We start from the raw sequence: 25,000 nt of genomic DNA on the forward strand, positions 1-25,000 counted from the left end.
CTATTCCACAGTTGCTACACACTCCGCCCCGCCTATCAGTACACAGTATACCTGTGATTACATATTGCTCACAGCTCCCTGCTGCTTCTCCATTGGCTGCTTGTTCCTTATAGGCTCAGCCAGTCCTCTTGCAAACTGGCTGGGCATAAACTCTGTTCTTGTGACTTGTGCTTACCTCTAGCTTTTGCTGTCCTGCCTTTGCCCATGTCTTGCTCCCTGTATATTTACCTCAGCTTACACCCGGACTCCTGCCTTCTCTGACCCCTGGACCATGGCTACGGATACGATTATTCTACATTCTATACCCCTGGACCCCGGCACCGCACAACGGCAACCTGATCTCTCCTATCCTAGACCACGGTAAGTACCTCGACCAATCTGACTTCTCCTTCCCTGACCCAGCGACATGACTACCACTCTGCACACCGGACATGGCTGCTCAATTGCAGGTCGTGGCTATCAACATCCCCACCTCAGCTTCCCGGTCCCGCCTTGTTTGTGGTGAGCACACGTTACACGTTGGGACTGTGGTTGAAAACTAGACTTTCCTAGGTGCAGGGAACTCTATAGAAGCATTTTACCCTGCCGGGACTTAGCTCGGAATCTCCTAGAAGCCAAATCGGTGTAAAGTTCCACACGCCACCACTACGTTCTCTTCTGAGAACTTTGTCCCTCCTGACCGCGAGTTACTCCAAATCTCCTAAAACTCAAATCGGCTTAAAATCCCAGCCGCGTCCGCTATGTTCGATTTTGAGAACTTGGCCGAAGAAAGCTGGACTTTGACTCTGGCAGGCAGACTTTTCTGGCTTGAAATCGAAGCCGGTTGCTCTGCTATTCGCACAGAAGCAACTTTGAAGAGCCCACCCGCGCTCTTACTACAGGAGGACTGCAATCTGATTGTCTCACAGATTCTTATAGTATTCTGAATTTCATTCACAAAACTCACCAGCCAATCAATGCGTGGAAAAATTCCCAAGCAACCAATCAGAGCCAAGCTGGCTAGAAAAGCCGGGTCAAAGGGAAATCTGAAATAGCCAAGGGACATGCGCAAGCTTGCCACCTTTCTCCCTGGCTATCTCAATGCCACCCGCTGGGACAGGCTCTACCAGGTCTGGAAAAGCAAGTGGCAGCCCGGACAACTGTCATTGATCTCCGGACCTGGTTCTCCACCTTTCCCCGCTGACCAAATACTATTATCACCTCTGGCATCCTCTGACTGCTTTGAACTCCGATGTCCAGCAGACTTACCGACGCCTTTGGATTAGCTCGAGCAGCCTGTTTGGTCATCGGTTCCGAATGTAAAGAACACATTACATTTAATAACGTATATTTCACTAAATTAATGTATAGGTTTAATATACTTCTGAGTTTCTGGGTACAGGGGACAGAAGAAGAAAGATGTTGTACTTTTATTCCTATCTGCCTTATTCCCCACACACTTTCCCTTAGCCTCAGTCTGGACTCTGAGTTCCCCCTCAACCTTTATATACGGTTGGGGCACCCACAAACCCTACACTGGTTCTGGGTCACCATGGCACTAGCTGGGGTACCCCCTTAACCAAGGGATTCCCTCAGCTACAGGGATACCTATTCATCCCTGTGCCTCATTCTCCTTTCTGGGCTATTCTGAAGCAGGGTACGCTTGTATTTTCAAGGGGAGATATTGCCGGGACAATGTGCCTACATGTATCCGAGAATCAGGCATGATTCCTGGGTACATTTATGGGGGAACCGACAACTCCAGACCCCAACCTCCTAGGCACATTCTGTTAATGGATCCTTCGCATACCCTAGAAATCTCTACTTGCTCGCATGCCCGGAAAGGGAAAAAACACAAAAAATGCTTTAATTGCATATAATACATTGGCAAGGTATAATGTTACTGGGCCCAAGAACTAACTCTCTTGGACCTTTATACACGGATCAAGGGTAACCAAAGCAGGCTTAACCTTTATAAGAGAGCCTAGTTACCCCCTACAGTCACAGTGACCATCCCAAGTGTTGCCGAATTGAGGACTCTATGGTTTCAGTACTGCTGCTTGTTCATGATTTGACCCGGGTGAGGGGTGAAATGACTAATCCAATGGAACCACCTGTGGATTTATTGAATAACTGCTGAATATTAACAGGGTATCACCAAGTGAGTGAGACCCGGGGTCTGGTGGTCCAGGTGCGCAGTTCTTATGATGTTTCCGATGGCTTCCCAGCAGGGCCGGCTTGATGGCGGTGATATCGGTGCAACTGCACCATGCCCCGCATTTACCAAGGCCCCATGTTCTCCCCGGGACCCCACCTGTGGATTGGTTGCGGCCGCACAGGGAGCCCACCCAGGAAGTGTTCATGAAACTTCTGGTGTGGCACAAATGCCGTGTCAGCCATGTGGGTTGCCTCCAGCTCTGCCCCCAGGTAAGGCCCCGCCCTCACAGTGTGCACCAGGCCTGCAATTTTCCAAGCAGGCCCTGCTTTCCAGGTACCAAAGTTCAGGGGGTTGATGGCCCCTTGTGCTTCAGCTCCCAAGTCCTCCTATAATCTTCAGCTCTGTCCACAGCAGATATCTCTCTGTCTGGCTACCTCTTGGCCCCTAACTCAAGTATCTGCTCAACGAGCTCACCTCCCTAATGGTTCATAATTAACTTAGGACAGCTACTGCTATTTAATGCCTTGTTAGAAGTCACGCCCCAGCTAAGATTGGCCAGAGTCTACCGAGAAGACATTGTCTCCATGTACTGAAGAATTATACCTTTAGAGCCCCAAGCTGGTTTCTTCTCTCATGAAGGATTTTTTTTTGAGGGGGGGAGGGGGGATAATGTGTAGCAGAGTCCCCTTAACCTGCGTCCAGTTGGGGGGGGAACTGCTCCACTGCAAGCTGGTCTATGGACCGGTAGTTGGGGAAACTGTAGGGTGCGCATGCGCAGTATCAGCAGGGGTGGCGGCCATCTTGGAAGTGTGGAACCACAACACCCAGAAGCCTCAGGACTAAGTTGCAGTGGCCATCTTGAATGGCTCCACATGTATGGTATGGGAAAGTACAAGTCCCAGAATACCTGCGGAATGGTGCCGGGGGCTTTGAGAAGGCTGCGCCGGAAAGGAGGGCGATCAAGGGAGAAGGATATCCTTGGGGACAAGGAGCCAGTGTGCTCAGTCACGTGGGAGGCAAGAAGGGAGCAGGTAGTGTCCAGGGAGCAAGTGGCTCCTAGGCTAGGCCTAGAGACTACCCCTTAGGCCCCAGCTAGGCCCTGAGTCACAACAGATCAGTATTGTAGGGAAGGCCTCAGATAGGGACCCTTCCCTTTAGTATCAGGCAGTACTGCTGCACTGGTAGACGGTCGTCCATACGGCGCCTGGGACCAGGGTACAGGCTCCATAAGACATTTTGTAAGACCCTCCGGCTGCAGCTCACACAGCAAGGAGGATCCAGACCTCTTAGGAGAGAGGGGATTTGTGTTGGAGTCCCCGCTACGTGGGACCCTCTCCAACCCATCGCGACAAGCAGCATCTGGGTACTGGAGTACTCAGGTAGATACCCAACATGCAGTTACATCCACAGGGGTAGCGCTACCTCACATTTGGGTGGGACTTGTGGGACAGGACACCAGGGGTATTGGTACTTTGGGGGACCACCATTGATGTTAGTGCATTGTATTCTATTGATGTGATATATTATTGTTGTTATACTGTAATACAGTAAAGCAGTTATATTATACCAGGTTGTATAGTAATTATTGTGTCCTATGAGGAGTCATCCCGCTTACGCTGGGTTCCTCATAGGTGGAGGTGCTGCACCATGAGATATAGTACCCCAGGCTCCCCAGAAGCGGAGGCTTTGGCCTCCTGTGAGCCACAGGTACAGTAATAGCAGCACGCGTAATCGCCCGCAGTTTCCCATAGACATAGGGAAAGGGGGTTACAAATGTATCTAAGGGGGTGGAAGAGAAGGGCAGGTCTTACTCAACACAGTGACATCAAACAAAGGGGAGGAGTTCAAGTCAGTTAAACCCCTCCCACATCTCCCATCCCTATGTTCACAAAGTAACCTTAAGAAATGGATTTAAAAATACTTCCAGGTGTCCAATTAGATTTGTGGATGACTCAAATCACGTGTTTCCCTTAAATGTTACATTTTGCCTCCTCCCTTTTTTGTTTCTGGTGTTTTTGTAATTATAACCTCTTTTTCAAGGGGCTCCCAAATCACCTGTCATTTAACCTGATGAGGTGATGTACAGTAAGAGAAACACCTCTGATGAGAATGGCCAAGGAAAGAACTCTGGGGGTTGTGTGTCCTTCCAATTTAATTTGATGCGTTTCCCCAACAGTTTTGGATTGGCTGTCTCTTTAATTGTGCATTGCGGCCTTGCAAAGGTTAATTGTGCATGGGAAAGATGTAACGATGTCTTTGCTTCATGCTGCCCCTCTTGGTGATGGTAACCCTACACCCACGGTTCCTTGTTGCCTGCCCAGCAGCTGCTGACCTTTTCATGGATGCCAGGCGGCGCACAAAGGGTTAAAAATAGACACCGGAGAGGCGAGGGCCTCTGTAATTTTTAAAGCAGTGACCGGTTTTACCTCATTCCTGAGGCGCCAGGAGCGGGGTGCATGTGTCAGGCAGATAATGACTCTGACACCCTGACACAGAGCCGGGATCTGGGCCATCTCTCCCTGCTTCCCAGGTGAAAGGGTCTGTATCGGGTGACTGCAGAGGGGCAGCGGATTGGGGGAGCTCAGTGTCACAGGCTTGGACAGGTAAAATAGAAGTGATACTGTATATCCTCATATCAGGAGAGAGGAAGAAAGAGAGGGGGGAGGAAGAAAGAGAGGAGGATAGAGGGAGGGGGGAAAGGTGGAGAGGTGGGGGGGGGAGAAAGACGGGGTAGAGAGAGTAAAGAGGGGGAGAGAGAACGGGGGAGGTGGGAGAGAATGGAGGGGTAGTGAAGGGGGGAAGAGATGGCGAGGAGGGGAAAGAGAAGGGGGAGAGTGAGAGAAGGGGAAGTTGAGAGAGAACAGAGAGCAAGAGGGGGGAGAGGGGGAGAATGGAGGGAAAGAAGGGGGAGAATGGAGGGGGAAGAGAGAGAGAGAAGGGAGAGAGAGGGTAGGAGCGGGAGGAAAGGAGGGGGAAAGAGGGGAGAGGAACGGAGGAGGGGTGGTGGGAAGAGATATAGGGAGAGGATGGTATGAGAGAGGTGGAAAGGGTGGATTGGGTGGAAAGGGAGAGGGTGGGAGAGCGGAAGAAAGAGAGAGAGGAATTGAGAAGAACAAATTAGAATGGAAGCTAGAAAAAAAGAGAACAGAAAAAAGTGGAGAAAGAGAGAGACAAAGAAAGAATGAGACCACGGGAAAGAAAGACAAGATTAAGATACGTTTTAGACAGAGTGAGAGAGGGAGAAATATGTAGAGAGTTTTAAGAGGAAAAGAATGAGTGTAACAGGAGGAGAGAAAAGAGACAGTCAAAATGAGAGACAGATGCACTGGAAGAATACATAGTGTAATAATGAGTGTCGAGAGAGAAAAGGGAGTAAAGAGAGATGAGAGCGAGAGGAAAGAGTGAGGAAGGAGAGCAAGATGAGCAGAGATAGACAGGGAGCTGCTGTCATTTTCTGGTAATTAAAAATCAGCATGGATAAATTGGCTGCATCTCGTGGCATTCTGCCAGAACTGGCTGACTGTCTCTCTATTGCATGTACCGATTACTCTCTCTTACTGTACCTCTGTCTGCCTCTTACTCTCTCTCGCTCTCTCCCTCACCTCAATCTACCTCTTACCTGTCTCTCTCTTAACTCTGCTTACCCCTTATATGTCTGTCTCTCTTACCTGACTCACTCCCTTACCTCTGTCTACCTCTTAACTGTCTGACTCTCGCTCCCTTACCTGTCTCCCATACCTCCAGCTACCTCTTACCTGTCTCTCTCTCACTATCTCGCTCTGTTTCTCCCTTACCTCTTTGGCCTCTTACCGGTCTTTCCCTCACCTCTTTCTGTCTCAATCTCTCCCTGTCTCTCCCTTACCTTTGTCTCTCTCTGTCTCTCCCTTACCTTTGTCTCTCTCTGTCTCTCCCTTATCTGTCTCTCTCTGTCTCTCCCTTACTTCTCTCTCTCACCAAAATAGAATTTGGTTCACCAGAGATAGCCATAATGACCAGTTCCTTTTGAGACACCTGCAGAGCGTCGATCCTTAACGACCTCCCAGTGAGTTGCCTGCAGAGCATTTCTCCTTGGCTTCCCAGCGATGGATCCACTGAGCATCAAGCATCGCTCCTTGACAGTGAGTGACCTGCAGTGTCGCTCTATAACAACTACCCAGGGAAGGATCTGCAGAGCATCGCTCTTTAACCACTTCCAAGCCAGTGATCTGTAGAGCTTCACTCCTTAACGACTTCCCAGCATGTGATCTGCAGAGCATCGCTCCTTGACCTCCTGCCCTGTCATAAACCCGCAGAACATCGCTCCTTCTTGCCCCATCAGCAGAAACCTGCCTCTCTCCATTAACCCCTGTCCGATTCGGCAGGGAACGGGTCACTGCATTTGTAGGGTGACACTCTGAAGAGGGTCCCCGCGGTGTCCTCCTGCTGGTTCGTCCAGGACACAAGGCGCCTTATGAACTATACCAATTTGTGTATTAAACAGCCTTATCTGGATTATTTCTGCATGAAGAAGATGCTACCTTTATCCTGCCTATTCTTGGGCATCAGCTACGGGGGTTAGCCCCATGTTCCCCCTCGGTGTCCTGGCCTGAGGTCCTCGCGCCCAGGGACACGCATCTGCTGACTCGTCATTGTGTGGATACAACACAACATAATTACTATTTGTGACTAGCATCCCATGCCACGAGCTGGCGTGTGCCGCGGGGCACAGCAGGGACAAATACTGGAGCAGCAGAGAGTGCTGCGGTGCAGGGGCAGGACGGAGGTGTATGAGCCAAACTGCGTGTGTGTAGGCAGATAGCACAGGAAAAGCAGAGACCCAGCAGGGCAGGACTTAGGCGCAGTAACCGTGCTGGAGAGGTGATTAGTGCTGGAATAGCAGAGAGACTCAGCACTGGAATAGGAGAGTGGCTCAGCACTGGAATAGGAGAGTGGCTCAGCACTGGAATAGGAGAGTGACTCAGCACTGGAATAGCAGAGACACAGCAGGATTAAGGCGCAGTAACCGTGCTGGAGAGGTGGTTAGTGCTGGAATAGCAGAGTGACTCATCACTGGAATAGCAGAGTCACTCAGCACTGAAATAGAAGTGTGACTCAGCACTGGAATAGGAGAGTGGCTCAGCACTGGAATAGCAGAGTCACTCAGCACTGGAATAGCAGAGACACAGCAGGATTAAGGCGCAGTAACCGTGCTGGAGAGGTGGTTAGTGCTGGAATAGCAGAGTGACTCAGCACTGGAATACAGAGTCACTCAGCACTGAAATAGAAGTGTGACTCAGCACTGGAATAGGAGAGTGACTCAGCACTGGAATAGGAGAGTGGCTCAGCACTGGAATAGGAGAGTGGCTCAGCACTGGAATAGCAGAGTCACTCAGCACTGGAATAGCAGAGTTACTCAGCACTGGAATAGCAGAGTCACTCAGCACTGGAATAGCAGAGTCACTCAGCACTGGAATAGCAGAGTCACTCAGCACTGGAATAGGAGAGTGACTCAGCACTGGAATAGGAGAGTGACTCAGCACTGGAATAGGAGAGTGGCTCAGCACTGGAATAGCAGAGTGGCTCAGCACTGGAATAGCAGAGTCACTCAGCACTGGAATAGCAGAGACACAGCAGGATTAAGGCGCAGTAACCGTGCTGGAGAGGTGGTTAGTGCTGGCAGATAGTGCCGTAGGGTTGGGTTGAGGTGCTGTGTCTGGGCTTAAACGAGTTCAGAGCTGGAATAGCAGAGTGATCAGTAGGAGAAAAGGTAGGGGCTTAGTTTTGGGAAAGCATAGGGAATCTGAACAGAAAGAAGCAGTACTGGAATAGCCGAGAGGAATGCAGTTAAAATATAGCAGAGGAAGTCGCGTTGTATGTTGCGTGGCCGGATGGAGGTGCAGTAGTAAAATCACGAGCAGTACTGGAATAGCAGAGTGTTCTTCAGGACAGGATGGAGGTGTATCAGCAGAGCTGTGTGTGCACAGGCATCGCAGGAAGAGTACAGGGACACGCAGGAAGCCACAGGGTGGGTCACACATCAGACAACAAGAAACAAAGATGGAAAATACTAATAAACTCCGGCTAATGACGACTAATTAGCTGTTGAAGCGTTGTGGAGGGTAACAAGACGGGGAGGGGTGAGGAGACAGAAAGACTGAGGACAGACAGACGGGGTGGAGAGAGAGACGGACAGACACTACAGAGAGACATACAGGAAAGGAAGAGACAGCACACACCCAGAGCAATGTAACGGAGAGGGGAAGAAATAGAGAGTCAGAAGGAGGGATAAGTGCTGGGCATGAACTCGCTTTGAAGACTCGGTGTGAAAGGTAACCTGGGGGGAAGCTTGAGGGGGTGAGGGGAGAGGCACTGGGGGGGGGGGGGGGAGGGGGAGGGGGTAGACTGAGCTGATATTAGGGACCTGTGCTATTTATTTTGGGAGTTGTGAGGCGTGCTGTGGGGATTGTGGGGGATGGACTCCTATTTGGGGTTTCATCCGATTTTGGTTCCTTTATAGATTTCGGGGGCTCTCATTAACTTATTTGTCAATAAGTGGAGTCCTAGAGCCCCTCACTCACATGGTCACACACAATCGCACACGCACAATCATGTAATCGCACACAATCGCGCACGATCATATGATCGCACACAATTGCGCACGCACAATCGTGATCGCACGCAATCACACACGCACAATCATATGATCGCACGCGCACAATCATATGATCGCACACAATCACAGATGCACAATCATATGATCGCACACAATCACACACGCACAATCATACGATCGCACACAATCACACACGCACAATCATGATCGCACACAATCACACACGCGCAATCATATGATCGCACACAATCACACACGCACAATCATATGATCGCACACAATCACACATGCACAATCATATGATGGCACACAATCACACATGCACGCTCATATGATCGCACACGCACGCTCATGAGCGCACACGCACGCTCATGATCGTACACGCACGCTCATGATCGCACACAATCGCACACGCACGCTCATATGATCGCACACAATCACACACACACACGATCATATGATTGCACACAATCACACACGCATGATCATATGATCGCACACAATCACATACGCACACACTTGCACAAATTCTCACATATATACCCACACACACACACATAATCACATACCCACACACACAAAATAACACACACACACATTCTCACATATATATTCCCCACACAAACAGAATCACATACTCACACACACAAAATGACACACACACATTCTCACATAAGTATATATATATATCCACACACACACACACACATAATCACATACTCACACACGATCACACACAAAATATCACTTGCACAAATTGATCACATACATTCATACTCGCACACATGCCTCTCTGAGACCATAAATACGTAAGTGTAAGGTAGCTGTTCCAAACCCAGCCACAGACCGTGAGCAATGCTCTGCAGTCTCTATGGGAGAAATAACTAAATAAGCGATGCTCTGCAGTCTCTAGGGGAGAAATAACTAAATAAGCAATGCTCTGCAGTCTCTAGGGGAGAAATAACTAAATAAGCAATGCTCTGCAGCTCTGCTACTGGTATGGTTAGGAAGCGATGCTCTGCAGATCTGACACTGGAATGGCTAGGAAGTGATGCTCTGCAGATCTGCTACTGGTATGGTTAGGAAGCGATGCTCTGCTGCTCTGCTACTGGTATGGCTAGGAAGCGATGCTCTGCAGCTCTGCTACTGGTATGGTTAGGAAGCGATGCTCTGCAAATCTGACACTGGAATGGCTAGGAAGCGATGCTTGTATCTCTGCCACTGGAATGGTTAGGTAGTGATGCTCTGCAGCTCTGCTACTGGAATAGCTAGGAAGCGATGCTCTGCAGATCTGACACTGGAATGGCTAGGAAGCAATTTGTGTATCTCTGCCACTGGAATGGTTAGGTAGTGATGCTCTTCAGATCTGCCACTGGAATGGTTTGGTAGTGATGCTCTGCAGCTCTGCTACTGGAATGGCTAGGTAGTGATGCTCTGCAGATCTGCCACTGGAATGGTTAGGTAGTGATGCTCTTCAGATCTGCCACTGGAATGGTTTGGTAGTGATGCTCTGCAGCTCTGCTACTGGAATGGCTAGGTAGTGATGCTCTGCAGATCTGACACTGGAATGATTAGGTAGTGATGCTCTGCAGATCTGACACTGGAATGGTTAGGTAGTGATGCTCTGCAGCCTGACACTGGAATGGTTAGGTAGTGATGCTCTGCAGCTCTGCTACTGGAATGGCTACGAAGCGATGCTCTGCAGATCTGACACTGGAATGGTGAAGTAGTAATGCTCTGCAGATCTGACACTGGAATGGTTAGGTAGTGATGCTCTGCAGATCTGACACTGGAATGGTTAGGTAGTGATGCTCTGCAGCTCTGCTACTGGAATGGTTAGGTAGTAATGCTCTGCAGATCGGACACTGGAATGGTTAGGTAGTAATGCTCTGCAGATCTGACACTGGAATGGTTAGGTAGTGATGCTCTGCAGCTCTGCTACTGGAATGGCTAGGAAGCGATGCTCTGCATATCTGACACTGGAATGGTTAGGTAGTGATGCTCTGCAGAAATCTCTGGTTAGTGGCTGGGGGAGAAGCCAAATCTCATTAGCGACATTACAGGACAGAGGCTGGAAATATCCTCACGCGAAACAAGAAACAGACAGGGACCCGGGGGAGCTTGGGCACCTCTAGGACTGCACCGAGCTGGGCTTCTGAGCCTGGCACCTCTAGGACTGCACAGAGCTGGGCATCTGAGCCTGGCACCTCTAGGACTGCACAGAGCTGGGCATCTGAGCCTGGCACCTCTAGGACTGCACAGAGCTGTGATTCAGAGCCTGGCACCTCTAGGACTGCACAGAGCTGGGCATCTGAGCCTGGCACCTCTAGGACTGCACAGAGCTGTGAATCAGAGCCCGGCACCTCTAGGACTGCACGGTGCTGGGCATCTGAGCCTGGCACCTCTAGGACTGCACCGAGCTGTGAATCAGAGCCTGGCACCTCTAGGACTGCACCGAGCTGTGAATCAGAGCCCGGCACCTCTAGGACTGCACAGTGCTGGGCATCTGAGCCTGGCAACTCTAGGACTGCACAGATCTGGGATTCGGAGCCTGGCACCTCTAGGACTCCGCAGAACTGGGCTTCTGTGCCTTGCACCTCTAGGACTGCACAGTGCTGGGCATCTGAGCCTTGCACCTCTAGGACTGCACAGTGCTGGGCATCTGAGCCTGGCACCTCTAGGACTGCACAGAGCTGGGCATCTGAGCCTGGCACCTCTTGGACTGCACAGAGCTGGGCATCTGAGCCTGGCACCTCTAGGACTGCACAGAGCTGGGATTCAGAGCCTGGCACCTCTAGGACTGCACAGTGCTGGGCATCTGAGCCTGGCACCTTTAGGACTGCACAGAGCTGGATTTCAGAGCCTGGCACATCTAGGACTGCACAGTGCTGGGCATCTGAGCCTGGCACCTCTAGGACTGCACAGAGCTGGATTTCAGAGCCTGGCACCTCTAGGACTGCACAGAGCTGGGATTCAGAGCCTGGCACCTCTAGGACTGCACAGTGCTGGGCATCTGAGCCTGGCACCTCTAGGACTGCACAGAGCTGGATTTCAGAGCCTGGCACCTCTAGGACTGCACAGAGCTGGGATTCAGAGCCTGGCACCTTTAGGAATACGCAGGATCTATACCCTAATATAGATCAAAGATCACCGAGAACCTGGCACCTCTAGAACTAGCGAAAATCTGGTGTGTATGTGTGTGTGTGTGTGTGTGAGCGCGCACAGCACAGATGTCCCACTAACATTTTGCAACACTAACAGGTGTGTGTGTGTGTGTGTGTGTGTGTGTGTGTGTGTGTGTGTGTGTGTGTGTGTGTGTGTGTGTGTGTGTGTGTGTGTGTGTGTGTGTGTGTGTGTCTCTCATTTATCTCACCTCTCCCTCTTTCTCTCCTTCCCTCTCTCCCAAGCAGCAATAATTTCAGATCAAAGTTCTCTTCCGTTCTTGTGTCTCCAGGTACCTGCCCGTCTGTAACATACAGATATATTCTCCATCCCCCCCACGCCTGTGTTGGACAGCGCAGAGGAAATAAGAATTCACTTGGCTGAAGAGCTGACAATCGGTTGCCAGGCAAGATCTTCAATCCTGTAATTGAATCCTTAGTATATGATGCTTAGGTAGTAGACGGGGGGGGGGGGGGGGGGGGTTGGCATTTGTTTTGATTGGTTGTGATTGGTTCAGGCTCAGTGTTTGATAATTTTAGCTTTATCTTATCAGGGACAGAGCTGTCCTGGTTATTACTGAGAACAAATGAGTTCAGAGACGATCAACACAGTGTATGAGTTTGGGTAAGGAAAGAAGCCGTGTGTGAATAGGGTGGGTGTGGAAGGTTGTGTGTATTTGAGGGAGTCTAGTAATCCTAAAGGAGAGAGGCCATGGCAACTATTTTGGATGACTGTAATGAGAAGGTGTGAGGCAAAGAGGCCATGAGAGGAATGTGAGGGATATGAGGTGAGTGAGTAGAGTGGCCATGACAGGAGGTGAGTGAGAGAAGAGAGGGGCCATAAGAGGAGGGGAGGGAGAGAAGCCATGCTAGGCAGTGTTTGAGTGAGGGAGGAGAGAGGCCATGACAGGAGAAGAACGGTAATGACAGAAGGTGAGGGAGGGAGGAGAGAAGTCAGGTGTATGAGTGATGGAAGAAAGAGTCCATGAGAGAAGGTGAGAGGGAGGAGAGAGGCCTTTATTTCCCCATATTCTCACAGTCTCTTTCCCTCTCTCTTTCTCTCCTCTTCAGATCGTATCTCGCCCTGAGCTTTCTCAGCCTGGATTTTGCCCAGTATCATGTCCTGCCCTCCCATGCCCTCTACCCACACGCCAGAACCTTGGTGATGGACCCCGCTCACACTTCCCTGCTCCTCCCCATCCCTCCGTGGCCCAGGGGCTTTTTGTGGCAGCAGCCTTGATACCCCTTCCTTTCCCAGCCCTAGCCTGCTCCATTGGGTCACAGAGTAGGAAGGAACAGGAAGACAGTCCAGATGACAGAGAATAGCAGAGCCCACCTGGGGAAGAATTACCCAAGATGTGGAAGCGAGAAGGAAGGTCTCTTCTACGAGACTTACTATCGTCTGAGCCAGCAGTACCCGCTCATCCTACTCCTGTTGCTCATCGTCCTGATCATAGCCTGTGCCCTCATAGCCATCACCTTCGCCAGTGGCCGGGTGAGTAAGACACGCTGTCTTATTTTGTCCATCATTGGGTTATTTTAATGGTTGGGTGAGTTGTTGAGCATGAGATGAACCATTGAGTGTAGTCATTCAATCTATTTTTGCTGGGAGACAGAAACAAAACCCTTTTGGTCTTTAATTTTCAGGACCTTTATCTCCAGCGGCAGGAGGGCCGCCATGCTGGTATTTTAATGGGTGTCATATTTACTAAGTAATGCTCTGTACAATCTATTTTAGAAAGATTTCTAAAGATATTTATTCAACAACAACAACCAGCCGTTTTCTAAAATAAATCCCTTTTTTTTTAAAGTGCATGTACTGTAAAGTGTCAATTAAATAAAAATGGTACTGTGGACTTGTAAATGGGGACAGAATGGAGATTCTGAGTACCACCTAGTAGCATCACATGTCAACATCTTCATAAAACAGTGACACAGAGAAATGTGAAAAGTGGTCTGGATTAGTGTCCCAGGATTTACTGAGGCATTGACTGAGATGGTTATTAATAATAATAGTGCATATAATTATGCAGGCAATTTAATTCCCGCAGAGCTTACAATCTTATTTTTGTGCCTCAGGCACAGTGTGATATTGACTTGCCCAAGATCACAAGGAGCGAACACAAGGATTTGAACTTGGTTCACCCACTTCAAAGGCAATGTTCTTACCCCAAAGCTGATAATTCTTAGTGAGGGTGCGGGTTGCCTGCCAAGTTGGTGCTGTCAACCGAATCCATGTGAAGCTGATACTTCTTCTCCAGACCTTCTTCGACAACCTGGGCTTTCTGGTGAGTCTCTTCTGTGCCCTGGGTGTGTTCACCGTCCTCTTCATTCTGGTCTGCATCAAAACCGTGCTGCAGAAGGGCATGAAGGTCCTCGCGGCCATCATCTGGGGCTGCCTCGTCACCATGGGCTATGCATTTATCTTCACCAGTGGCCGCGTCACACCCTGGGACCAGGTGAGAGGGGGACACCACCGGGAAACACACTTCCCTTTCACTTACCCTCAGTAGCTCTTATTTGTTTCTTTCTAACTCTATACATCATCTTCTTTTTTTTTTTTTTGCTCTATTCTGTCTTTCTGTATTTTTCTTCTTGTCATCTCCTGCTTTTCCTCCCTCTGTCCTCGTTAATAGTCCCTTTTTTGTTTGTCTCCTGCTTCACCCTCCCTCTGTCCTCGTTAATAGTCACTTTTTTGTTTGTCTCCTGCTTTTCCTCCCTCTGTCCTCGTTAATAGTCCCTTTTTTGTTTGTCTCCATATCGGAGGAACAGAAGAGCAAATGCTATTGTATTTAACAGTCTCTCTCTTATTGTATGTAACAGAATGTCTCCCCTCTCCGTGCTTCTTCTCTCTCCTGCCCTTATGAGTGGTGTGAGTGCCTTATTGTCCTGTTTATGAATCCTGATGGGAACAATTGTTTAAGGCTACCTCGCTTTAGGTTTGTGGTGCTCTGGGGAGGAATTGGGTAATTTAGTATTGTGTCGGTGCCTCATTAATCTGACTGTCGTGTGTAGGTGTACTGGACGCTGTTTGTGATAATCAGCCTGTACACCATGCTCCCCTTGTGTATGATTGGGGCAGTCATTGCCGGGCTCTGCTGCTCAGTGTCACACGTCATTGTCCTGAGCGTCTACGTGTCATCCTCGCGTCATCTGCCTGGAGGGGACCTCGCCCTGCAGGTAAGAGACAACCCCCCCTACCGTATCTTTCATATCTCTACATGCCCAACTGTCTCTATGATTCCAGCTTCTGAAGTATCTGACACCCATAACCCCCTCCTTAACCCTGACCCCTTCCAAAAGATTTGCATTCCTTATAGTCAGACCCTTATTTAGAAGACTCCTACAATCCCACGCCCCACTAAAACACTCCAAATAGAGGGTATACTAACCTAAAGACTCAGATTTGCTTATACTCATCACTCTTTATCTCGATCCATATCCCTCCTCCCCCTCTCTCACCCGTCCCCTCTCTTTCTCCCCCGCTCACTTTCTCCCCCTCCCTCTCTCCTGCCTTTCCCTCTTACTCGCTCATCTCTTCCTGTCTGTCCTTCTCTGTCTTCTCTTCCCAATTTCCATATCTTCCCTACCCCAACAGATCGTGGCAGACGTGGTCCTTTTGCTGTGCGGTAACGTGGTGGGGGGGTATCACAAGCGTGTGACGGAAAGTGCTTTGAAGGACACATACCACGAGGCCATCAACTTCATTCACTCCCGACGCAAACTGGAGTCCCAAGAGAGGCAGCAGGTGAGGTAGAGGGGGCAGGGCTTTGAGTACAGTGTATTAGATAGGAGGCACCTGTAGACCATTGGTTGACACCAAAAGAGTGGCTCATGGAGTCTGCTCCTCCCACAGCAGGGTGACACATTGACAAAGACGGAAATAATTTATGGCTCATTAAATCAGTCCCTCTTACCGAAGAGTATCAATGTGACAGCTGGAAGACATCTATTGTGCCTTAGGTCTGGCCATCTCATTGTAGAGGACAGTTGACAGAAAGAACCTATAGACTTTTAAGTCTGTCCCTTCCCAGTCAGAGTGACAAAAAGTCAATAAGAATTCTACACCTCTAAAATAGGCACAGAAACAGAAAGGACCTATGGTTCATTAAGTCTGTCTGCACAACTGCAGGGTGACAGAGAATGGACCTATGACCTATTGAGTCTGTCACTTTCATTGCACTTTGGATACCCTTTGCACCTTTCTGATTGGTCGAATTTTGCTTTCCCAGGAGCACTTGCTTTTTTCCATCCTTCCCGAATACATCGCAAGGGAGATGAAAGATGAGATCATAGAGCGGCTGAAAGAGAAGAGACCTCAGCCAGAGAGTACCAACAACTTTCATAACCTGTACATCAAAAGACACAATGATGTGAGGTGAGACAGAAAGACCGTCAAACACAGAAACCTCAGATATTGAGAAACAACAAGTTCCAAACATGTCATTTTAGTTGTACAGTATGATCTTGTTTTGCAACTAGGTTCTGGTCTTCCATCACCTTTCCTGGAGGCATCTCGAGTTGTGTTATGGTGTTATAATGGACTGTGTCATTGTGGTGTTGTTGTGTTGCAACTGTACGCGGACGTTGTGTTGTGTCATTGTCGTGTTGTTGCATTGCAGCATCCTATATGCAGATATTGTGGGATTCACACTTCTCTCCAGCGAGTGCTCTCCCAAGGAGCTGGTCCTCATGTTAAATGAGCTCTTCGGGAAGTTTGACCAGATTGCAAAAGTAAGAGACGCCATGGATGGGAGGCAGGGAGGGACACCTGGAGGGGGAGGGGGAAAAATACAAAAGACCTTTTAATACATTAAAGATGGAACTTTGTGGAAGAGACAGAGTGTAGGAGAACCCTTGGAGTGGTACCCTAGATCTTACCTATTGTTATTGACAACCTTTGTCCTCCATATCTCTCACTCCATCTCTCTCTATACCTTGTGTTCTCTGTGGTCCTCGTTGTTTCTCTTCACCTACCCTCCTCACTCCCGCTTCCTCCCCTGCAGGATAACGAGTGCATGCGCATCAAGATCCTGGGTGACTGTTATTACTGCGTGTCGGGTCTACCCGACTTCCTGCCCAACCATGCCAAAAACTGCATACAGATGGGTTTGGACATGTGCCAGGCCATCCGGTGAGAGCCCCTATCAGAGCAACGTGTCCCCTTTGTCCCGTCATATGTAGCCCTTACAGTATATTATTATAATATAGGTACACCGTGCTCCACATGTTCTGGACACATTGTTCTGTGTACATGTATGGCTCCTTTATATGTTAGGATCACATGGCTTGTTACCATTGGTCACTGTGTCTGTGTTGACACTCCCTGTTTCCATGTCCCCAGGAAGCTGCGGGAGGCCACCGGTGTGGAAATTAGCATGCGTGTTGGGGTCCACTCTGGGAATGTGCTCTGCGGGGTGATTGGTCTCCAGAAGTGGCAGTATGACGTCTGGTCACATGATGTAACGCTGGCCAATCATATGGAGGCTGGAGGTGTTCCAGGGTAAGAAGAGAAGGGAGGGAGAGAGTGAGACCAATGGGACAAGTATGTGTGTGTAAAGAGAGAGAACAACAATAGGAGAAGAAAGAACTAAGGTAGGGAAACATAACGGGAAGCGATATGTGTGTCAACTTCACTCCCTGTGTATCCTGTATTCTGTTCCTTTCACCCTTGTGTGTCCCCTGTACACTGCTCCCTTTCCACATCTCCTGTCCCCTTCACATCCTGTATGTCACCCTCCCCTTACACCATCTCCTGACTTCCCCTTGTCCTGTAGGAGAGTGCACATCACAGAGGCGACTCTGTCACACCTAGGGAAGGAGTATGAGGTGGAGGCGATGTTGGGACAAAGAGACTCCTATCTGAAGGAGAATAACATCAAGACATACCTGGTCATCGACCCTAGTGTGAGTCACGAGCAGCTTGCTATATATTACATACTCTGTCCAATCTGTTCACTCTACCACCTTTCCTCTTCACACTTACCAACACTCACTGTCTTCTCATTGCTGATCCTAGCCTCAGCCAAGAAGCAGGTCTCCGATTTTAATATTCTGTTCTTCATGTGTCCTCTACTACAGTTCATCCATGCAATGCATTGTAGGTCTTTCTGTCTCCGTCTAAGAGACTGTCATATACCACCAATGAGTGAGTTCAGTAACTCCCCCCACACCCCTACATGCCTGTGTCTGGTAATCCACTTGAAATTGAGATACAGATGTAGCACATTACATTTTCTGGAAGAACAGAACATACGCCATTTTTAAGTAGAATATCACAGAGTTTCCATTGGATTCAGTGTCCGTGTTCATGCAGAATATCACTACTTCCCACCATAACACACCAGTGGTGGCAATGAAGCCTGATATATCTGTATAATATTAGGATTGTTCCGTTCTCGCCCCTCGAGGCTGCCATACAGACCAGATCGCAGGAGGCAGAAGAAGAGTGCCTCATGGTTTAGTACTTTAAATTAAGTGCTCCCTAAAAAATATTAATTATGATATTAATTATAATACAACATACTTTATACAAATTCAGTATTTGTGTTCTATATACTGCAGATAAATATATTCATGTCGTGTTCATACACATGCACACACTATATCACTGATCTATACATATTCATTACCTGTGCTCGGTGTGTCTTCTCTCTCTCAGGCTAGTGATGGTGAAGGGGATGTCCTCTCCGAAAAGTCCACTGAGGTCCCCAAGATGAGGGCGTCTGTCCGTATGACGCGTTATCTGGAATCCTGGGGGGCAGCAAAGCCCTTCGCCAACCTGAACCACCGGGACAGCCTGGGAGTGGAGTCCCCTAGCACTTTCCGCAGCATGGTGAGGGAACCTCATGTCCACCGGCTACAAAGCCACTGTTAGTCCTTTCATCCAGGTACAGAGAAGCTGTGGAGTCTGCAACACGTTGGTGCCAGCAAACATTTATTTACACATTAAAGCAGCTATGCAAATTAAGTATACGGATGGGACTGAAACATACACACTTTCTCTTTGAATCTGGAAATTGATGGACTCTAGCTGATGAATAGAACATATGACATCAAATGATGTTACTCTAGAGGCGTAAAGATGAATATCCCTATTGTTTAAACTTAAGATATTTTTTGACCTGTAAGGTACGCAAGTTTTAATTAAGATTTCGAGGCTATACTTTATAAAGATGTAGGAAGCCCAGTTATGACCTCTCTACCTTTCATCTCAACACTGTGACATCTTCATTCTGTGAGGGTCTCTCTGATTCGAAGAACTCGCACTCTCTGTGGTTGCTCATGTACTTATCCCTGTGTCTTTTATTTTTTTCTATCCCCCAGGATCTGCCGATGTCTCCTCTACCTCAAACCCAGAGCCAGGACAAGTAGGGACACGGATCTGTTTCTTCTCTCCTGCTCTGTGCTTCCTGCTTGTCAAAATATTCCTTTTTTATGGATCCACTGGTCTCTCCTGTCTGGCCTATCTGTCCTGTGGGCCTAATGTCTGTGATGTCACTGCAGCCTCCTGTGAGAAAAGACACTGATTTCTTTCTTGTGTGCCTGTGATGTCATCATGTGATGTCACTACTCTGTATGCTCCTTCTCTCCTTAAATGCAGTCTGAGATGTACGTACCTCTACCCCTTCTTACCTGTTCTGCATCTCTTTAATATGGCCATCTCTCTTTCCCTCTCTATCTCTCTATCTCTCTATTTTTCCTTGTAGCTTGGTTTCTTTTGCTTTCTCATCTTCCCTCATTGTATTCTTACAATAACTCTTTTTCCCATCAGGTCTCGCTCTCCCAGAGAGACAGATGAGTCGTTGAACGAGAACATCTTTCAGATCCTGGAAGAGCTCAACACCCAGAGGTACCAAGTGTTAAACGAGGAGAGTGTCTATCTCTTTCGTCCTCTGTTTCGCTCTACATTTTTCTACATGTAACACCTTCCCCCCCCCCCCCCCAATCGCAGATAGGGACCATGTGGGGAAATCTACACCTGTGTTACCGGGTGTGGTGCGTTACCTGATAGGCTCACAGAAGGCCTGAACCTCCGCCACTGGGAGCCTGAGGTTTCCTGATCATTCGTACACAGCGCCTCCACCAGTAAGGGTTCCCACCTGAGTGGGATGGTCCTCTTACAGGAACCACAATAATAAGACACGCACACAGTGTATGCTAACAACTGGTTTACTATTGCTACTACGAATAAACTCGGTACCCTGTATCACACAGAATAATGCATATAAACACACACAGGGAAGTGCACCGGGTGCACACATTACCATAGATATTCCCCAAAGCAACTTATGTCCAAACACCCCCACGTGTGTTGGAGATAGCGCTATCCCTTGATGTGTTGGTGCATTACTTATAGATACCTGCCCGGGGCTCCAGCCCACGGGTACCACTATACAACTGAAGTGGATCCGCCTGATCCGACGAGACGTCCTCCTACGCGTGGGGTAAATTCTAGCGTGGATAATATCACCACGGCTCCGCACCATCTGTACCTTGACAGGGATCCCTCTGCAGCCGGCAGGCCGCAGTCACTGCTTGGCGTGGCCTCCGAGAAGATAGTCTCTATAGTCTCTGAGCCCAGACCCAGGAATCAGGCTGCGCGAAACTGAGTGTCTCTTTAATTTAACCAAACAGCTAAAGGGGCAGATCTCCTTCTCTAAGGCCTGGCCCTGGAGCAACCAACAAACTGGGGCAGGGGTAACCGTTATCTGGGGCCTCTGGGGGTAAACTGGCCTAGTGCAAGGGGCTACTGCTCCCCTGCACCCTCACTCACCAGCTCCCTGCTCCAACTGACATATGCAGAGCCCGCGAAATGTATCCATTCCCCTCTCCCGGGAATCCTGGCCTCTCATTGGCCACTCTGGGGCACCTGGTGCTTCCCTCCCTATGCCTCATGGGAATTGTAGTCCCGTGGAGGCTTCTAATCAATTGGGGCCGCGTGCGCGATCCCACTGCGCATGCGCAACTTTGTAATGGCCGCAGCAGCTCCCAAACTTCATCTGCGCATGCGCGACCACTGCGCATGCGCGACCACTGCGCATGCGCGCGCAGACACAACGGCGGCCCCCGCTGGCCGGGTGCGCCGCAGAGCCTCCCTGGCGTCGGAGCGCTCCCTGCTTCGGCCCCCACCTTTGCAAACAGCCGGCGGGTCCGTCGCTGGCTCCGGCGGCACCCGCGACCGCGCTGCCAGCAAGGAGGGGGGTCTCTGGAAGCCCAAGGGGACCGGGGCTACACACATAACACGTTATTAAAATCTTTTCTTGTTCTCCCCTATCTCCCTCAGGCAGTGGAAGAGGTCTGATGACTTTAACCGAATTACTCTATATTTCAATCAAAAATCCATCGAGAAAGAGGTAAGGCGATTTTATGCTACGGTTGTACAAACACATGGCCTCCTATTATTGCTCACTGGTGCCTTTTAGCCCACACACTCACTCACACATTCCCCTTTCCACATCATTACTCCTGCGCAAACGCATAGCAAGCTCCGCTAATAATAATTAACATTATAAATGCACCATGACCCTATTGAGTAATGTTATGCATGTTGAGCGATGTACAGTAGTGAGCGATTATATTGGGTAAGAGGAGGAGTTATAGTGAGAGGTTATATGGGAGAATAGGAGGAGTTATAGGGAAAGGTGTGTGTGTTATATATATATATATATATATATATATATATATATATATATATATACTGAGTTAAGTTATGGTGAGTAAAAAAAGTGACAAAAACCCTCCACAGGAAAGCAAATATGCAAATATAGCTGTATGCTCATCTGCATGTCTTAGGCAGGTCTGCAACCCCGCCTTTCCCCATTATCACCCAGCATACAGCACTTCCACTGCAGCAAGGGATTCTGGGAAATGGTTATTGAGGCAAAAAGTGACACTGTGTGCTCATTTGCATGTCATTTCCCAGAATCCCTTGCTGCAGTGGAAGTGCTGTATGCTGGGTGATAATGGGGAAAGGCGGGGTTGCAGACCTGCCTAAGACATGCAGATGAGCATACAGCTATATTTGCATATATATATATATATATATATATATATATATATATATATATATATATATATATATATATAACAAAAAAACAATATGAAGTAGCGCCGCTAAATAACCAGTTAATTATAAATATTAATTATAAATTACTAGTGGGAGAGACAATAGCTAATTGGATAGGCTTGAAGGGGCAGCTAGATAGGGCTAGTACACTATGATAAAACTTTTAAAATAAACAAATGGCAATGCAATCTCCTGACAAAAAACCCTAAAGGAAAAAATATAAAAAATCTAAAAAATGTATTTATTAATAAAAAATATATAGAAAAAATTGTCAAAAGATAAAAATATAATAAAAAACCTTCAATACATAAAGTCCTGTTCCAGTGGAAATGTCCTTGGTTTCTTGCAGCCCGTTTCAAAGGGATCACCAGTCCCTAGTGATATCTGGAAAAAAGAACAAAAAAGAAACAGGCGCACACCTAGTGCATTACCACAATAAAAATGTATTGGATGAACATAAAATCTAACAAATGGCCACTCACAAGGATACAGCAAATAAAAGCATGTATGAGATAGGCTCTCATGTGCCTTGCAGCTCAGTCACCAGCGTCCGTCCGCAATCAGTGGCGTCGTCACGTGGATCAGCCTCTGAAGAAGTCGCCATTTGATGACGAAACGCGTAGGGCGTGGCTAGAGTCCGGCCGCCATTTGCCCACAAACACTGATGCAGGTTGACTGAGAACTTTTGGCTCCCGTGTGCTGCTCTCCCGGCTTGCTACCTTGTACTATTATACATCTGGGGTGCCTGTTTCCCGGAGGGACCGATTTGGTGGAGCACTGAAGGTGAAAGACCCCTCTTCCGGTTCCGGTTCGCGAGGCTGATCCACGTGACGACGCCACTGATTGCGGACGGACGCTGGTAACTGAGCTGCAAGGCACATGAGAGCCTATCTCATACATGCTTTTATTTGCTGTATCCTTGTGAGTGGCCATTTGTTAGATTTTATGTTCATCCAATACATTTTTATTGTGGTAATGCACTAGGTGTGCGCCTGTTTCTTTTTTGTTCTTTTTTCCATATATATATATATATATATATACAGTGCTTGACAAATCACCCAAAAATCTACTCGCCGAACAAAAAAATCTACTCGCCACCTAGTCCCGCCCCTAGTCCCGCCCCTACCCCGCCCCTAGTCCCACCCCTACCCCGCCCCTAGTCCCGCCCCTAGTCCCGCATTTAAAAAAAACCCTAAATGAAATAAATTGAATAAATTTCTAGTAAGAACATTCGTTTTTGACATAAGTTTATTTATTGTATTACATTATACTTCAATTAGTCCTTGTTGTGTGTGTGTGTGTGTGTGTGTGTGTGTGTGTGTGTGTGTGTGTGTGTGTGTGTGTGTGTGTGTGTGTGTGTGTGTGTGTGTGTGTGTATAAATGTCGAATCTAGAAAAAAAAAGCCAGGTGTGAATGACTAGTTTCCTGCACCCCTTAACTAGTGCCTGGACGTCCCGCTTCACAATATTTAAAGCAGCAATCCCGCCTGGGATCTTACCTGATCCGCAGTCCCTCAATGTCCAGGTACCCTCATTCCTGCAATGTTATACATTGGAGGGGGTGTTCCCTACCTGTCTTCTGTGTTAGGGGGGGTTCCGATGTCTTCCGTGTGAAGCTTGAGTCAGATCTGGAAGAAAGCAGTATAGGTTATTTCGGTGTAGGTATAGGGCAGTTAAGATATACAGGGTAAATAAAATATCCAGATTGTGAGACAGAGAGAGGGTGAGAGAGATGGTGCGACGGAGAGAGGGTGAGAGAGAGGGTGAGAGAAAGAAGGTGAGAGAGACCAAGAGAGAGAAGGTGAGAGAGACGGAGAGAGGGTGAGAGAGACGGAGAGAGGGTGAGAGAGACGGAGAGAGGGTGAGAGAGACGGAGAGAGGGTGAGAGAGACGGAGAGAGGGTGAGAGAGACGGAGAGAGGGTGAGAGAGACGTAGAGAGGGTGTGAGAGAGACGGAGAGAGGGTGAGAGAGAGGGTGAGAGAGACGGAGAGAGGGTGAGAGAGAGGGTGACGGGGTGAGAGAGGGGCTGAGAGAGGGGGTGATAGAGGGGTTGAGAGAGACGGAGAGAGGGTGAGAGAGACGGAGAGAGGGTGAGAGAGACACGGAGAGAGGGTGAGAGAGAGGGTGAGAGAGACGGACAGTTGAGAGACAGAGAGAGGGTGACTGTGGGGGTTGGGGTGACTGGGTAGGGTGATTGGGGTGTGGGGTGATTGGGGGGTAGGGTGATTGGGGGGCTGGGGTGACTGACTGGGTGTTTGGGTGGGGTGACGGGGTGGGGTTATTGGGGGGTTGGGGTGACGGGGTGTCTGACTGGGTGGGGATTACTGACTGACTGGGTGGGGTGACTGGGCGACTGGGCACAGGGCAGGGGGGTGGGATGACTGACTATGACTGACTGGGTGGGGGGGGATGACTGACTGGGTGGGGGGATGAATCACTGGGTGTGGGGGGTGACTGACTGGGTGGGGGGATGACTGACTGGGTGGGGGCATGACTGACTGGGTGGGGGGGTGACTGATTGGGTGGCGTGGGGGGGTACTTCTGGTGTCCTACATGTTCTCTCTCTCTCTCTCACACACACACACACACTCTCATACCCATAAACACACTCTCTCATACACACACACACACACACACACACACACACACAAACAAACTCTCCTACCCACACACACACACACACACTCTCCTACCCATACACACACACACACACACACACACACACACACACACACACACACACACACACACACACACACACTCTCCTACCCATACACACACACACACACACACACACACACACACACACACACACACACACACACACACACACACACACACACACTCTCCTACCCATACACACACACATACACACACACACACTCTCCTACCCATACACACACACATACACACATACACACACACACACACACACTCTCCTACCCATACACACACACATACACACACACACACACACTCTCCTACCCATACACACACACATACACACACACACACACACACTCTCCTACCCATACACACAC

The 25,000-nt window shown here is 48.9% G+C and overlaps 1 protein-coding gene across 10 annotated transcripts in view; it reads left to right on the forward strand.

Moving 5' to 3' along the window:
* Nucleotides 1–219: 219 nt before the first annotated feature.
* ADCY4 (adenylate cyclase 4) overlaps nucleotides 220–25,000 on the forward strand; it is a 42,973-nt gene continuing 18,192 nt past the window's right edge. The window contains exons 1-15 of one of the 10 annotated variants that reach the window (XM_075569170.1): nucleotides 220–360; nucleotides 12,184–12,314; nucleotides 12,962–13,385; nucleotides 14,152–14,349; nucleotides 14,906–15,070; nucleotides 15,489–15,638; nucleotides 16,123–16,268; nucleotides 16,513–16,624; nucleotides 16,897–17,024; nucleotides 17,235–17,393; nucleotides 17,668–17,797; nucleotides 18,552–18,725; nucleotides 19,217–19,260; nucleotides 19,665–19,742; nucleotides 21,177–21,246. In XM_075569170.1, the coding sequence (XP_075425285.1) occupies nucleotides 13,203–13,385; nucleotides 14,152–14,349; nucleotides 14,906–15,070; nucleotides 15,489–15,638; nucleotides 16,123–16,268; nucleotides 16,513–16,624; nucleotides 16,897–17,024; nucleotides 17,235–17,393; nucleotides 17,668–17,797; nucleotides 18,552–18,725; nucleotides 19,217–19,260; nucleotides 19,665–19,742; nucleotides 21,177–21,246 (1,737 nt within the window). In that variant the 5' untranslated portion in view covers nucleotides 220–360; nucleotides 12,184–12,314; nucleotides 12,962–13,202. The other 9 variants (XM_075569169.1, XM_075569173.1, XM_075569176.1 and 6 more) reach the window with 9 other exon arrangements.

The sequence above is a fragment of the Ascaphus truei genome, chromosome 13 (assembly GCF_040206685.1).
Source record: "Ascaphus truei isolate aAscTru1 chromosome 13, aAscTru1.hap1, whole genome shotgun sequence".
NCBI lineage: Eukaryota > Metazoa > Chordata > Amphibia > Anura > Ascaphidae > Ascaphus > Ascaphus truei.